At 40.2% G+C, this 14,263-nt stretch overlaps 1 protein-coding gene across 11 annotated transcripts in view; it reads right to left on the reverse strand.

The window, feature by feature from the left end:
* Positions 1 to 14,263, reverse strand: part of ZNF684 (zinc finger protein 684) — a 31,908-nt gene that overhangs the window by 6,999 nt on the left and 10,646 nt on the right. For 6 of the 11 annotated variants that reach the window (XM_060140411.1, XM_060140414.1, XM_060140410.1 and 3 more), the window contains one exon: positions 11,780 to 13,342. The exons of the other annotated variants lie outside the window; for them this stretch is intronic. In XM_060140411.1, the coding sequence (XP_059996394.1) occupies positions 12,438 to 13,342 (905 nt within the window). In that variant the 3' untranslated portion in view covers positions 11,780 to 12,437. Of the gene's footprint in view, positions 1 to 11,779; positions 13,343 to 14,263 lie in introns of those variants that run through there. 11 annotated transcript variants of the gene reach the window in all.

Raw genomic sequence — 14,263 nt, forward strand, 5'->3', positions numbered from 1 at the left:
CCACTATATACATATACACACATACGTATATATACATACGTATACATACATATATATGGAGAGAGGGAGAGGAAGAGAAGGAATAAGATAATACTAAATTCACTGAGCATTGTCTTGGCCTCATGTATTCTGCTTATACAAAGGGACACTGAAAAACAGTCATATGAAAACGGCTACTCATTTATGACAAATCATCAAATTTTTTTCTTTCACGATAAGTTCCAAGAAAATCTTTATCTATGGAATTGTTATACCTTATTCTCTAGGTTATGGCCAATAACTTCACTGATTGGGTATCCTGTTTTTATGACTGCCAAGATTAAGTATAAATTTGCATCTCAACATTACAAAGTATGTGCAGACCCTATGGCCTCTGTATCAATTTTCTAATTTTTCTTCAAATTTCAATCTATATTTTTCCCATTTATATTCTTACCTATTAATACTTTTCCACTTTAATATATGGAGCTTTACAAGTCACTTCAAATTCACCAGAAAGCAAAGTGGAATTTGAATGAATTAATGGATGGATAGACGTATGGATGGATGGATATCTTGCCTGGAAGTTGGTCACTTTCTGTGGCTCATGAGAAAGGACACCGATCTACGAAAACAAGACAGGGGGAGTCCCCTGCCTTTCCAGCCTAGAAATAAGTACCTATGTGCCAGCTACAAAAAAGGCTACTGGGGGAAGAATGACCTGTCAAACAAGCAGGGAAGTCCATGTTATATAGAAAGATCAACTTGTCCACTTTTAATCCTGATATGATCACAGGAAACTTGGATAAGGATGGTCTCTCTTGGGTAGATGTATACATTTCTGCCCATTGATCTATTACAATTTATTGTTAATTTCTGATCTAGTGATTTCTTTTCTCCCAGAAGCTTATCCCAAAGAAATAAAAATTGATGGATATGAAGATTAAAAGCCTGAGTTCTAGAGCCAGGCAACCGAGTTCAAATTCAGCTACTCCACTTACTAGCAGCCATGACCCTCAGAAAGTCACTTAACTACTCTATACCTCAGTTTTCTTATCTGCAAAATGCTGATAATAGTACACACATCATAGGATTTTTATGAGGATTAAATAAGTGAATACATGGAAACCACTCAGAACAATATGTAGTAAGCACTCAATAAGACTGTGACTATTTTTAAAAATAAAAAAGGGGAGAAAGGGAGAGATGAAAAATGTTTTTATATCATTGCTTATAATATGAAAACACAGACAATAGCTTAAATGTCCATTAACAGTGTTGATTAAAAAAAAAGATGCTGTAGAAAGATATTGCTTTGGAAAGAGGTTCCATTTATATTTGTAGGTGAAAAAAGTACGTTAAAATATATAACATGGGGGCTTCCCCAGTGGCGCAGTGGTTGAGAGTCTGCCTGCTGATGCAGGGGACACGGGTTCGTGCCCCGGTCTGGGAAGATCCCACATGCTGCAGAGCAGCTGGGCCCGTGAGCCATGGCCGCTGAGCCTGCGTGTCTGGAGCCTGTGCTCCGCAACGGGAGAGGCCACAATAGTGAGAGGCCTGCGTATCGCAAAAAAAAAAAATATATATATATATGTGTATATATATATATATATATAACATGATCCTCCCCTCCCCTTTTAAAAGAATATGTATGCAGATACAGAGACACACAAGCTTGGTGGTCTCTGCAAATAAATAATAGCTATTTACCAAAATGTAAATAATTGTTATTTAGGGTTGTAAAGACAGCAGAATCATATGTAACTTCTATTTTATTTTTTTACATATTTGTACTTTCTAAGTGTTTATACTGTATTATTTTTTCAAATACATACATATACACATACATGTAAATATATACAGTTTAAAAATATACATGTAAAATTTAAACAAAGGTCTATAATGCCCTACAACATCTTGGTTCCACCTCTTCTAACCTCATCTGCTTCAATCCTTCAAGCACCCTCCTATAGTCACTCTGATCAGACATTCAGCTTTCTTGCTCTTCCTCCAAAATACCAAGGATGATTACTCAGGATCTCTGCACATCTCTTCTGCCTGGGCTGTTCTCCCACAGGGAAAAATCGAGATACTGCACAGCTCACTCTCTAAATTCCTTCAGGTCTCTGCTTACAGGTCACTTAGCAGTGAGGCTTTTCTTGACAACCTCAGATAAAAGAGCTTCCTCCCTCATGGTCACCACCACTCTGTACACCCTTACTCTGTCTTTTTCTCCATTGCACCTACTATCAAATGACAGATTGTGTATCTGTTTGATTTTTGTTTCTCTACCTCCATGAAAAACATAGATTCTATTTTGCTCACTGGTGCACCAAGTACCAGAATGGTGTTTGGTCCACAACAGACGCTCAGCAAATATTTGCTGAATGACTCAAACTCCTTGTTACATGTTTTCAAAAGAAACTTATTAAGCAACTTTGGCCCAGCTGAACTGTGATGCAGAGGACTTCCCTGGCAGGCGAGTGGTTAAGACTCCACGCTTCCACTTCAGGGGGCACCCGTTCAATCCCTGGGCAGGGAACTAAGATCCTGCATGCCGCTGCAGTGTGGCAAAACTTTTTTTAATTTTTGTTATTTTTATTTTTGGCTGCACTAGGTCTTCGTTGCTGCCCGTGGGCTTTCTCTAGTTGTGGCGAGTGGGAGCTACTGTTCACTGCAGTGCACGGGCTTCTCATTGCGGTGGCTTCTCTTGTTGCAGAGCATGGGCTCTAGGCACGCAGGCTTCAGTAGTTGTGGCACAGGGACTCAGTAGTTGTGGCGCACGGGTTTAGTTGCTCCGCGGCATGTGGGATCTTCCCGGACCAGGGCTCGAACCCGTGTACCCTGTATTGGCAGGCGGATTCTTAACCACTGCACCACCAGGTAAGACCCGTGGCAAAACTTCTGAACTGTGATGCAGGAAAAAGAACAGTCTGGGAATTGAAGACTGGATTTCAGGCCTGACTCAGCCACTAACAAGCTGTGGGATTCTAGCACTCAATTGCCATCTCCTTAAAATGAAGAGCAGAACCAGAAGACTCCGAAAAGTCCTTCTAGCATCTTGAGGCTGTGATTACTCTGTAAACTAGTTCTGCATTTAGGTAAGGGGAGAAAGGGAATCAGCATAACCCCAAAGGGCAAATATAACAACTAAAATAGTTAAGGAGCCAGCTTAATTGTGAAGGAATCAATGAGAAAGGAAACGCACTGGTGTGAATGTGTGTTTGTGAGAGCCTGAGAGAGAGAGAAAGAGAGAGGGGGACTCAATAAATGTGTTTAGGAAAGCAGCAGAATTTCTTCTGTAGTAGCTCTTGATTCTTCTTTCCCTTGACCATACCCTCATTCTCCTCCTGTGAGTTTCATTTTCCTGTGGAGCCTGACCACATAAAGCCATACTTCATTTTCTGTAATTCTCACCTCTCTCCTCAAACATTTGGGACAACACCTCCATAAACACAGTCCTTGATGGTACTTACATGTAATGCCATGAGTCAAGCCCTACTCTCACTAGATAGTAGAGACAGAAGTTGATTCTTGTCTCAACTGAAATGGGGTAAAAACGTCACAGGTCAGGAGAGCCTCTTCCCGGGGTTAATCTGATGGAGAAGCAACACTCCTTCAACAGGAACCTTCACGTTGGGCCGCGATTCTTTAAACTCACCATCCTGTGGCCCTAGGTTGGCTTTTTGTAGATTTTAACCAGTGCCGCTGGAAACGGAAACAGGCAGGAATACGCAAGAGGGACCCTCAGGTTCAATTACACAGTCTTCCTGCAGAGATACCAAGAGTTCTCTCAATAACAATGATCACAAGTTGAAGTTCATTTAGCATTCACTCCTTAAGAAGAATACAAACTAACTCTTTGTTTTAGGCAAAGTACTATGTTGCAAAAATAATGAAATTTGGGTAAAATGGCACTGAGTTTGAATACTCGCTCCTCCACTAACTAGCTGTGTGATTTGAAGCAGCTTCATACCTCCCTGTAAAACGATGACTACACTTACAAAGTCATCGTGATAAACAAATGCCAATACTTTAAAATAATGTGCTTAACAGTGTCTGGCACTGGCTGTATTGATTCTCTTCCCCGCCGCTTTGAAGGGGTTTACTGCCTTCGACGAGTCAAAAATCTTATGGAATGAGATGAGTTACGGTTCAACGCACAGGCGGGGGCTCCCTACGCGGGCCGCACTACCTACAGCACAGCAACTCAGATTGGCCCGCCACGCCCCAGCCAGACCTGAGCAGAAAGGAGCCCAGCCCTTACTCGGCTTCCTCTGAGCCAAATGCCCCCGCGCATAGGAGTTACCTACAATTTTGCTTTCTTCACATGAACTGAGAAGCCGGTCTCTGCTCTCCACCTGTCCCTCAAGCCCTTCTAGCTCACCCGCCGCTCAGTACTGAAACACGTGGAGGAACGAAAACACTTCCTGAGGTCCCCACTGCGCGTGTGCAGAAGTAGCGACCCACCCAGACCCTCCCCCCAGGGTTCTCTGAGGAAATCCACCAGAGACTACATTTCCCATAAGGCTCCTGGAGTTTATGTTCGTAAGGCCTCAGGGACTTCCTCTTCATCTAGCGGAGATTTCTAGTTTGATGTAGTTTGGGCTTCATGGAGAATCATATTTAAAGGAAACATGTACGTAATTTTTACTGATTAATATAAACGTGACATATAGAAAACATATGCCATATAGACGTGGTAAATAGAAAACAGTAATTTATTTAAAGGAAGAGTTTCTTCTTTCATTTTATTTTTAAAAAGAATTAAACTTAGTAACACTGTAATAACATATCATCTGTAAATAGTTTTAAAATCTAAACTATGTAAATTAATATATTAGATCCCTGTTAAAAAGGTTTTTAGTTTCAGACAGCTTAGTTATGAGTATATGTCAAAGCTTTATTACAATCTAGCTGTAAGGGAACAGCAAGAGGGCAATTTCAAGTTTCACTCAGGGAAAAGAGTTTATATAGGAAAAGAGAAGGGTTACATAATCGTTGGCGAGCTATAAAAATGAGAGTGTATCTAACAGGCATCAGGTTGGGTGGATAACTAGTTTCTATAACAAGTCTTAATTCCATTAAAGTGATTTAGAAATTGCTTATCAGGAATGATCATTTTTTCCCAGAAGGAAGTAATGAATTATATTATGCAAAAAAAAAACCCTTTCCCCAGACGAGGTTTGGGACAATTTCTCTTCTATAGGTTTCTTCAGACCTCTCTCCTCCACCCCTCAGCTCTCTCTCTCTCTCTCTTTTTTAAAAATTATTTTTTAATTTATTTATGGCTGCATAGGGTCTTAGTTGCGGCACATGCGATCTTTCGTTGCGGCATTCGGGCTTCTCTCTAGTTGTGGCCCACAGGCTCAGTAGTTGTGGCACATGGGCTTAGTGGCCCTGTGGCATGTGGGATCTTAGTTCCCTGACCAGGGATCGAACTCACGTCCCCTGCATTGGAAGGCAGATTTTTAACCACTGGACCACCAGAGAAGTCCCTTTTTTTTTTTTTTCTTAATGTGTGTATACTGTCAGGCCTTATCGTAAGCATATATCTAATATTCATTCAACAAAAACATGTTGCCTGAGTTCCTGTTATATACCAGACATTGATTTGGGTATGGAGTAGTGAGCAAAACAGACAAAAATGCCTGCCTTGTGGACCTAATGTTCTATTTTATTAGATATTGATAAATGCTATGGAGAAAAATAGTGCAATGAAAGGGGATAGGCAGCAGTGGAGGGCTGCAGTTTTAAACAGAGTAGTCCAGGAAGGCCCCTCTTAGGAGATATTTGAGCAAAGACCTGAAGGAAATGAAGTTGCAAACTCATGCCAGATGAAAAAGGGTTTTAGGTAGAGAAAACAGCAAGAGCAAAGACCTGAAGCAGAAAGTGCCAAACACATTTAAGGAACAGCTAGGAGGGCCATGTACCTGGAGAAGGGAGAATAATAAAGAGGTAAGGAGGGGTGAGGGCCCAGACTGTGGAGGGACTTGTAATCAATGTAAGGACTTTAGCTTTTCCTCTGAGTGAAAATAGAGGCTTCTGGAGAATTTTGAGCAGAGGAGTGGCATGGTCTGACTCAAGTTTTAATATGATCACTCTGGCTGCTGTGTGGAGAATAAACTGGAGGAAAGCCAGGGTACAACCAGTTAGGAGGTCATTAGAATAATCAAGAAGTGAGATGATGGTGGCTCAGACCAAGTAGTAGCAGAAGAGCTAGTGAGAAGTAGTTGCATTCAAGGTCTAGTTTGAAGGCAGACTCAATATTGATTTACTGTAGATCATATATAAGTTATGAGAGAAAAAGGAAACTCAAGGATGATTCCCACGTTCCAGGTGTGAGCAAGTGAAAGGATGGAACTGCCATCAGATGAGATGGAGAAGGCTGCAAGAGGAGCACATCTAGGGAGAAGGAGAGAGAGCAGGACCTGTTTTGAACGTGTTTAGTTTGAGATGCCGATTAGAGAAAACCAGGTGGTGAAGTTGGACAAATACGCTTGAATTCAGGACAGATGTCTACAAGAAATACATTTGGGAGATATCATTATATAGATAGACTTTGAAACCATCAGACAAATGGGGCTACCAATGAAGAGCATATAGAGAGAGAAGAGAAGAGGTCTGAGGATAGAGCCCTGGGATATTCCCAAGTTGAGAGTTTGTAGAGATGAGAAGGACTCAGCAGGGAGACTGAGAAGGAAAAATCAGTGAAGCAGGAGGAGAACCAGGAGAATGTGGCTGCTGTAAGCAACGTGGAAATAAATGCTTCACAGAGAACCGAGAGCTACATCGCGTCCTAAGCTGTTAATGATTAAGGCCGACGACTTGGTCATTGGATACAGCAAGTAGAATTTTATCGGTGACCTTTACCAGAACAGTTTCAGCAGAGTGGTGTAGGGGAAAGCCTATTTGGAATGAGTTTAAGAGAACATGACCTGAAAAGTCTAGATTGGGGGAATTTCAGTGAGACAAAGAGATGGTTTCTGTGGAAAAAAAAAAAATTCAAGAAGGAAAAGCAAAAGACGGAAGGGGAATGGGTAGATTAACAGAGTGCTAAAACGCACTTTGGTGAAAGTTTGATGAGGAACAGGATATTATTTCCCCTGAAAATTACTTAATTACCATTTTTCCCTTTGTAATTAAGTAATTAATTAAGGGAAAAATGGTAATTTTACAATGTAGAAATGTGGTAGATGCCACCCTAGCCAAGTAATTAAAGTTAAAGTGACCAGTAATGGGAATTCCCTGGTGGCGCAGTGGTTAAGAATCCACCTGCCAATGCAGGGGACACGGGTTTGAGCCCTGGTCCGGGAAGATCCCACATGCCACGAAGCAACTAAGCCTGTGGGCCACAACTACTGAGCCTGCGCTCTAGAGCCCGTGAGCCACAACCACTGAGCCCGCATGCCACAACTACTGAAGCCTGCGCACCTAGAGCCTGTGCTCCTCAACAAGAGGAGCCACCACGATGAGAGGCCTGCGCACCGCAATGAAGAGTAGCCCCTGTTCTCCACAACTAGAGAAAGCCCGCGTGCAACAGCGAAGACCCACCTCAGCTAAATAAGTAAATAAATAAATAAAATTTTAAAATAAAATTTTAAAAAATAAGATCACCAGTAATAAGTTTGACATTGTGCCTCCTGACATGAAATACTAAGAATATCACTTACATGATATACTTGCCCAAATGCATAACTTGAATCTAATCATGAGGAATCATCAGACCAACCAAAACTGAGGGGCACTCTACAAAATAACTGGCCTGTACTCTCCAAAAATATCAATGTCATGAAAGACGTTGAAAGGCTGAGGAATTGTTCCAGATTAAAGGAGTCTGAAGAAATATGACAACTAAATACAATGGGTAATCCTGGTTTGGATCCTGGACCAGAAAAAAAAATTAAGAAAAACATTATTGGTTTAAATGCAATGTGGTATCTTGGATTGGATCCTAGATCAGAAAAAGGACATTTATTGAAAAACTAGTGAAATATGAATAAAATCTGGAATTTAGTTAATTGTGATAAACTGGTGTTGGCTTCTTAGTTGTGCTCTGGTAATAAAAGTTGTTAACTTTAGGGGCAATAGGTGAAGGATATATGGGAACTCTCGGTACTAGCTTTGAAACTTTTCTGTAAACCTAAAATTATTCCAAAATTAAAAATTTCTTTAAAAAAGAACAGTATTGAGACAATTGGGGAATTTTATGGATGATATAGTATTATACCAGTGGTAATTTTTTTTTTATTTTGATCATTGAACTGTGGTCATATAACAGAATGTCCATGTTCAAAGGGGTGAAATGTTATTGGACATCTTCTCAGCCTCACTTCTTCCTTTTTTTTTTTTTCTGCCCACAGCATGCAGCTTGCAGGATCTCAGTTCCCCAACCAGGGATTGAACCCAGGCCACTGCAGTGAAAGCCCAGAATCCTAACCACTAGGCACCAGGGAACTTCCTCTTCTTCCTTCTTTTGGTAACAGACCCTATTTTTCTTTTGGGGGACTACTCTGCTCCTATTACATGAGATCTTGGTGGTAATGTAAATCAAGGTTTTCTGTGGTATCAATCTGTCTTTTCAGTGGTATGCACTAGCTCACTGAAAATAATACGCTTTTAGTTTTGCAAAGGAAATTACTAAAAGACTAAAGTGCTTCTAAAAAAATAAGAGACCATTGTTTCTTCCTCATCATAGGTGAGTTTAACACATTTGCAATTAATATTATTATTGATATGCTTTTATTTATTTCTACTTTTTTTTTTGCTTTCTATTTATTATATCGTTTTCTGCAACTTTCACCTTTCCTGCTCTGTTGGATTTATGAAGTTTTCATTATTGCCCTCTTCAGATTTTTAAGTTACAGATTATATTTCTAAGCTTTTCTAGTTACCCTTACTTTTTTTACACCTTTATAAAGCCTAACTCTCTTTTTCCAGAACTCAAGGACTCCTAAACTTAGATCTGCCTTTCTCACTTTTTCTGTTTTCTTCTTTTCATTATACTTTTTGTATTTCATTCTTAAAAATTAGCATATATGATATAATCAGAAAAAAATGAAGTTTCATTGGGGGAGAAAACGCCCTACCTGCCATCTGTGTATAAATAAAAGAGAAAGAAGGTATTTTTCAGTGATCTTTTTATAAAGTAAAAAAGGAAAGAAAATCTCAAGGTATGACAGACTCTTAGAGGTGGGAAAAATCGAGGGAGTTCTCATTTAGATTGTGTATGGCTGTTTCAGCCACAGAATACAAATAGACTAGGGAGTTCTGGGAATCTGAGATGTTTGGATGGAACTAAGCATAGTTTTGGTTTTCTTCTTGCCAAAATCTCGTATGGCCTAAGACAATGAGCTCAGTGACAAAAACTCTCAAGGTGGCAGTTTATATTTGTCCAGTAAGGAAATATATATATATATATATATATATTTATTTATTTTTAAAATTTTTGGCTGCATTGGGTCTTTGTTCCTGAGCGTGGGCTTTCTCTAGTTGCAGCAAGCGGAGGTTATTCTTCGTTGTGAACGGGCTTCTCATTGCGGTGGCTTCTTTTGCTGCAGAGCACGGGCTCTAGGCGCGTGGGCTTCAGTAGTTGTGGCACATGGGCTCAGTAGTTGTGGCTTGCGGGCTCTAGAGCGCAGGTTCGGCAGTTATGGCGCATGGGCTTAGTTGCTACATGGCATGTGGGATCTTCCTGGACCAGGGCTTGAACCCGTGTCCCCTGCATTGGCAGGTGGATTCTTAACCACTGCGCCACCAGGGAAGCCCAAGGAAGTATATTTTAACTTGCTCTACTGTATTCCTTCTTCCACTTAAGGGAGTGAATTAATTTATGGAACCTAGATAACATACTTCCTGACATATTACAATTAAAATTCCCTTGTTTTATTCGCAGACCATCGCACACCTCTTGCCACCTCGACCTACACAGCTGCTCTTCCAACGGGACCTCACATCATGCCGACAACAGTAGAGCTCCCTACTGCCTCCTAATATGTGTCCTCTTCCTGTAGCCTTACATAGTTTTGAGTTTCTCAGATGAGAAGCATGGGCATGGGAAGGGGAGATAGGATGGGAATGGAAAGCACTGAGTAGGGTAAAACAAGGATTTCATGTAGGAAATGAGAGAAAACTGTTGGGCTGCAAAAAAAAAAGTCAAGTCCTGTGACTATACATACCTAAAGAATTCCCTGTGTGGCTGACAAATGGATTCTGAAGACAATTCCAAAAGAAAGAAGGTAACAGAAATTTTTGAAACTGCAAGAGTGTAACTAGTATGCCACCTCCTAAAACAACTGGGAAAGTGTTAAAGAAAAAAGGTATGCAGTGACATTTTTTAAAGATGACAAATGACAAGACAGACTTTACTCAGGACCAGTGTGATAGGTATAGGGACCACTGCCATGGGATTTTAGTTGGGGAGAGATTGCGCTCAACTCTGAATACACCATACACAAGTAGGAATTTATAGCTAAGGAGTAGGGTAGGGGGTCAGTGGGTGGAAAATTACTAAGAGAAAATGGGTAAGGAGGGTTCTGGCTGAATCCGCCTAACAGGATTCCTGCTGAAGACAGGCCAGGGTGATCAGACATCACCTGAAGGATGATGGAGGATGAGGAACCTGATCAGATATTGAGGGTGGAGGGTTCTGGTTAAAATGACTTAGCAGGGTTCTTGCTAAAACTAGATTTTACAAGTAAGTGTGCAAGTGGGCCTCGGAAAGGTTCAGGAGCCTGACTAAGGTTTGGTCAAGCAACAAAGTCAGTAAATAATTTAGATCCTTAAGTGCTAGTATGCTTGTTCAAAAAAAAAGCACTGTCATTCATTTATAATCATTACTCAGCATTACTCTTCAAAAAATGGCCAATAAGGGCTTCCCTGGTAGCACAATGGTTGGGAGTCCGCCTGCCAATGCAGGGGACGCGGGTTTGTGCCCTGGTCCGGGAGGATCCCACATGCCGCAGAGCGGCTGGGCCCGTGAGCCATGGCTGCTGAGCCTGCGCATCCAGAGCCTGTGCTCCGCAACAGGAGAGGCTGCAGCGGTGAGAGGCCGGTGTACTGCAAAAAAAAAAAAAAAAGGCCAATGAGAGAAAAACAATGTAATATAGTTGTAACTGAGCTTAAACTTGAAAAGGCTTGATTTCTGAATTTAGGTTCAAGCTGTTTTGTCACAACTCAAGAAAAGGCATAAAAGTTTTTTGACATTATCAAAGAATATTGTGAACAGCAGTAAAAACTGTAGCTTAAATAATGGTTGGGGCTTCCCTAGTGGCACAGTGGTTGAGAGTCCGCCTGCCAATGCAGGGGACACGGGTTCGTGCCCCGGTCCGGGAGGATAACACATGCCGCGGAGTGGCTGGGCCCCATGAGCCATGACCGCTGAGCGTGCACGTCTGGAGCCTGTGCAACGGGAGAGGCCACAACAGTGAGAGGCCGGCGTACCACAAAAAAAAAAAAAAAAGGTTGCTTCATCCTTTTAAGGGAATATGTGGAACTTATAAAATGTCACGTTCCAAAGTGAAGTTGCTGAGCAAAAAAAAAGTGCTCTTTTCAACTCGATTAATGCTGCCTGTGCTGTCACATGGTAAATTCCAGGCACCCCTAGGAGCAAAACCTGTATCAATTTCTTACAAGAAAACAAAAAATAGACCCCAAAGCTCACTCCCTGAAAGTTGCAAAGTATCATGACACTCTAGTTTATTAAAATGAAATGTAGATGATACCCTAGTTAACTACTACTTGAGCTATACTTACACCTTAGGTAAATACATCAATGAAAAAGAACAGGAATATTTGAAGGGCAAATGTTTTATTTACACACTTATTTAAATACTTCTTTTCCTCAACTGAGTACTTACTGTAATACAGAATACAACTGCTTTCCCCCTCTCAATTGGTATCTTGTTAAATTATACATATGTGTAATTCTATACATCTTTATAACAAGTTTGAGAATGAGATTCAGTAACACTGCCATACCCCTCAAAAGTGCCAGCAAATGGGTGCAAATATTACTGAAATTCATACTACATATTAAACCACATGTTTTCACTTGCATGTTACTGTTAGGATTGGAAGAAAAAAATGGTGAAATTTACTGCAGAAACTCTTAATAGATATAATTTAATATAATATAAACATATTTTTTACTCACACTTGCATAATTGTATAATTTGTTATAAGAATTAAAAATCAGAGATGGTAAATGTAGTTTTCACTGATTCCTTGATTGTTTAATTTATGCTTACTTTCCAAGCTCTATGTGCATTTATAAATTAACTTTTTCTGTGATCTTTTCTCTAAAAACTTTATTATCACTTGCAGAACATGATTGGCATTTTTTAATGGGAATTTATTCTTCCAATTCATTCAGATTGGTGGATTTCTCCTCACCATAAATTCTCTACTTAATAAGGTTTATCAAATATTTAAAGTTTTCTCAGATTCATAAGTGAATATTACATATGAATTTTCTGATGTAAAATAAGATTTGACTTCTGGGAAAATGCTTTCCTACATTTGCTACATTCATAGGGCTTTTCTCCTGTATGAATTATCTGATGTCTGAGGAGGTGACACTTCTTGATGAAGGCTTTGCCACATTCAATACATCCATAAGGTTTCTCTCCTGTGTGAATTCTTTGATGAGTAACAAGCACAGAAGTGTTGCCAAAGGCTTTGCCACACACGATGCATCGATAGGGTTTCTCTCCTGTATGAAATCTAGAGTGTTTATAAAGGGATGAACTATACCTGAAGGTTTTCCCACATTCCTTACATTCAAATGAGTTCTCAAGTGTATGTGATTTCACGTGTTGAGTAAAGGAGGAGTTCCAGGTGAATGATTTTCCGCATTGACCGCATTCATAAGGTTTCTCTCCAGTGTGGAGTCTCTGATGGACCATGAGTTGTGCTTTATGTGTAAATGCTTTCCCACAATCACTGCACACAAAGGGTCTCTCTCCATTATGTATTTTCTGATGAGTTGCAAGGTGAGCCTTCCTGCTATAGGCTCTCCCACAGTCGTTGCATTCAAAGGGTTTTTTTCTTGTATGATTTTTTTCATGTCTAATAAAATGAAACTTCGTTTTGAAGGCTTTCCCACATTCACTGCATTCATAAGAGTTTTCTCCAGTATAACATCTATTACAATTAAGTAAGTCTGAAGTAGGTTGCAAACTCTTCCTATATGACTTACATTTATATGATATTTTTCTTGTAGGATTAAGACTTGTGCTCATATTATAACCATGAAGTCTCTTCACAGTCAGAATTTTATTGAACATGAACAAAACTGAATTCAAAAAATTGTCTTTGCTTTCCTGGTGCTTGTCTGATTCATCAATAAGTGGGCAGTCAGCTTCTAAAAAGGAGTACAGTGAAACATTCCTAGTTAATCTTTGCCATCAACGGTTATAGAAACATATATGATTCCAAATCTAGTCTCTCATTCTGAAACAAATCTGTATTTGCCTTGATCCTGAGCTTTAAGAATAAAACTGCTAAAGAGGAAATGGGAGCATAGAATGACAATGAGAACAGATGGCTTAACTTGTGACCTGAGGAAAGATAGTAAAATAGCACAAGGTACAGCAAGGAGGGTACAAAGGAAATCAAAAAGTTGCTCAATTGCTCAACAAGGGCATATGGTTAGCTCACAGAATGATTAGAGCCCACTGTGGAGATGTGATCAATGGACCGGGTAGCCAGGGGAACAAGAGACAAGGGAGTTAAGGGAAAATATCAGAGGGAAAACTAGATTTGGAGAAGGGAGATCAGAATCAGGGTCCTTACTACCTAATTCCTAGATTACCCAGGTAGAATAGCTCCTTATTTCCCTCATTCATATCTCTTTTTCCTCTTGATCATCTGGCACAATGTCATTTCCCTTCAGGAACATTTTTCTATCTCCAACCCTCTAACCTCATCCAAACCACGGCTGGGACATATCTGTAGACAGGGCTCCAACACTACTACAGCTGGGATTCATTCTTACACGTACTTGTAAGCCCAGGAACACAAAGGTCTAGCAGGTCATTCGAGGGTGTGCTATTCTTAGCCCAAGCACAGATTCTATCTGCTTGTTACCATTTTTATTCAGGCTAAGTTTTGATATATGACAAGTACTGCTTTTACATCCTCTTTCAATCTGCCTAACAAACTAGTCCCCAGAAAGCCTCTTTGCCCCTGAAGTCACATTTTTAACTCCTAATCTCAAAACCCTATAAATCCCCAATCCACTGTTCCATTAAAAACAAAAAAAAATTAGGGAGGGGATTATAAT

The sequence above is a fragment of the Lagenorhynchus albirostris genome, chromosome 2, assembly GCF_949774975.1.
Source record: "Lagenorhynchus albirostris chromosome 2, mLagAlb1.1, whole genome shotgun sequence".
Taxonomy (NCBI): Eukaryota; Metazoa; Chordata; class Mammalia; order Artiodactyla; family Delphinidae; genus Lagenorhynchus; species Lagenorhynchus albirostris.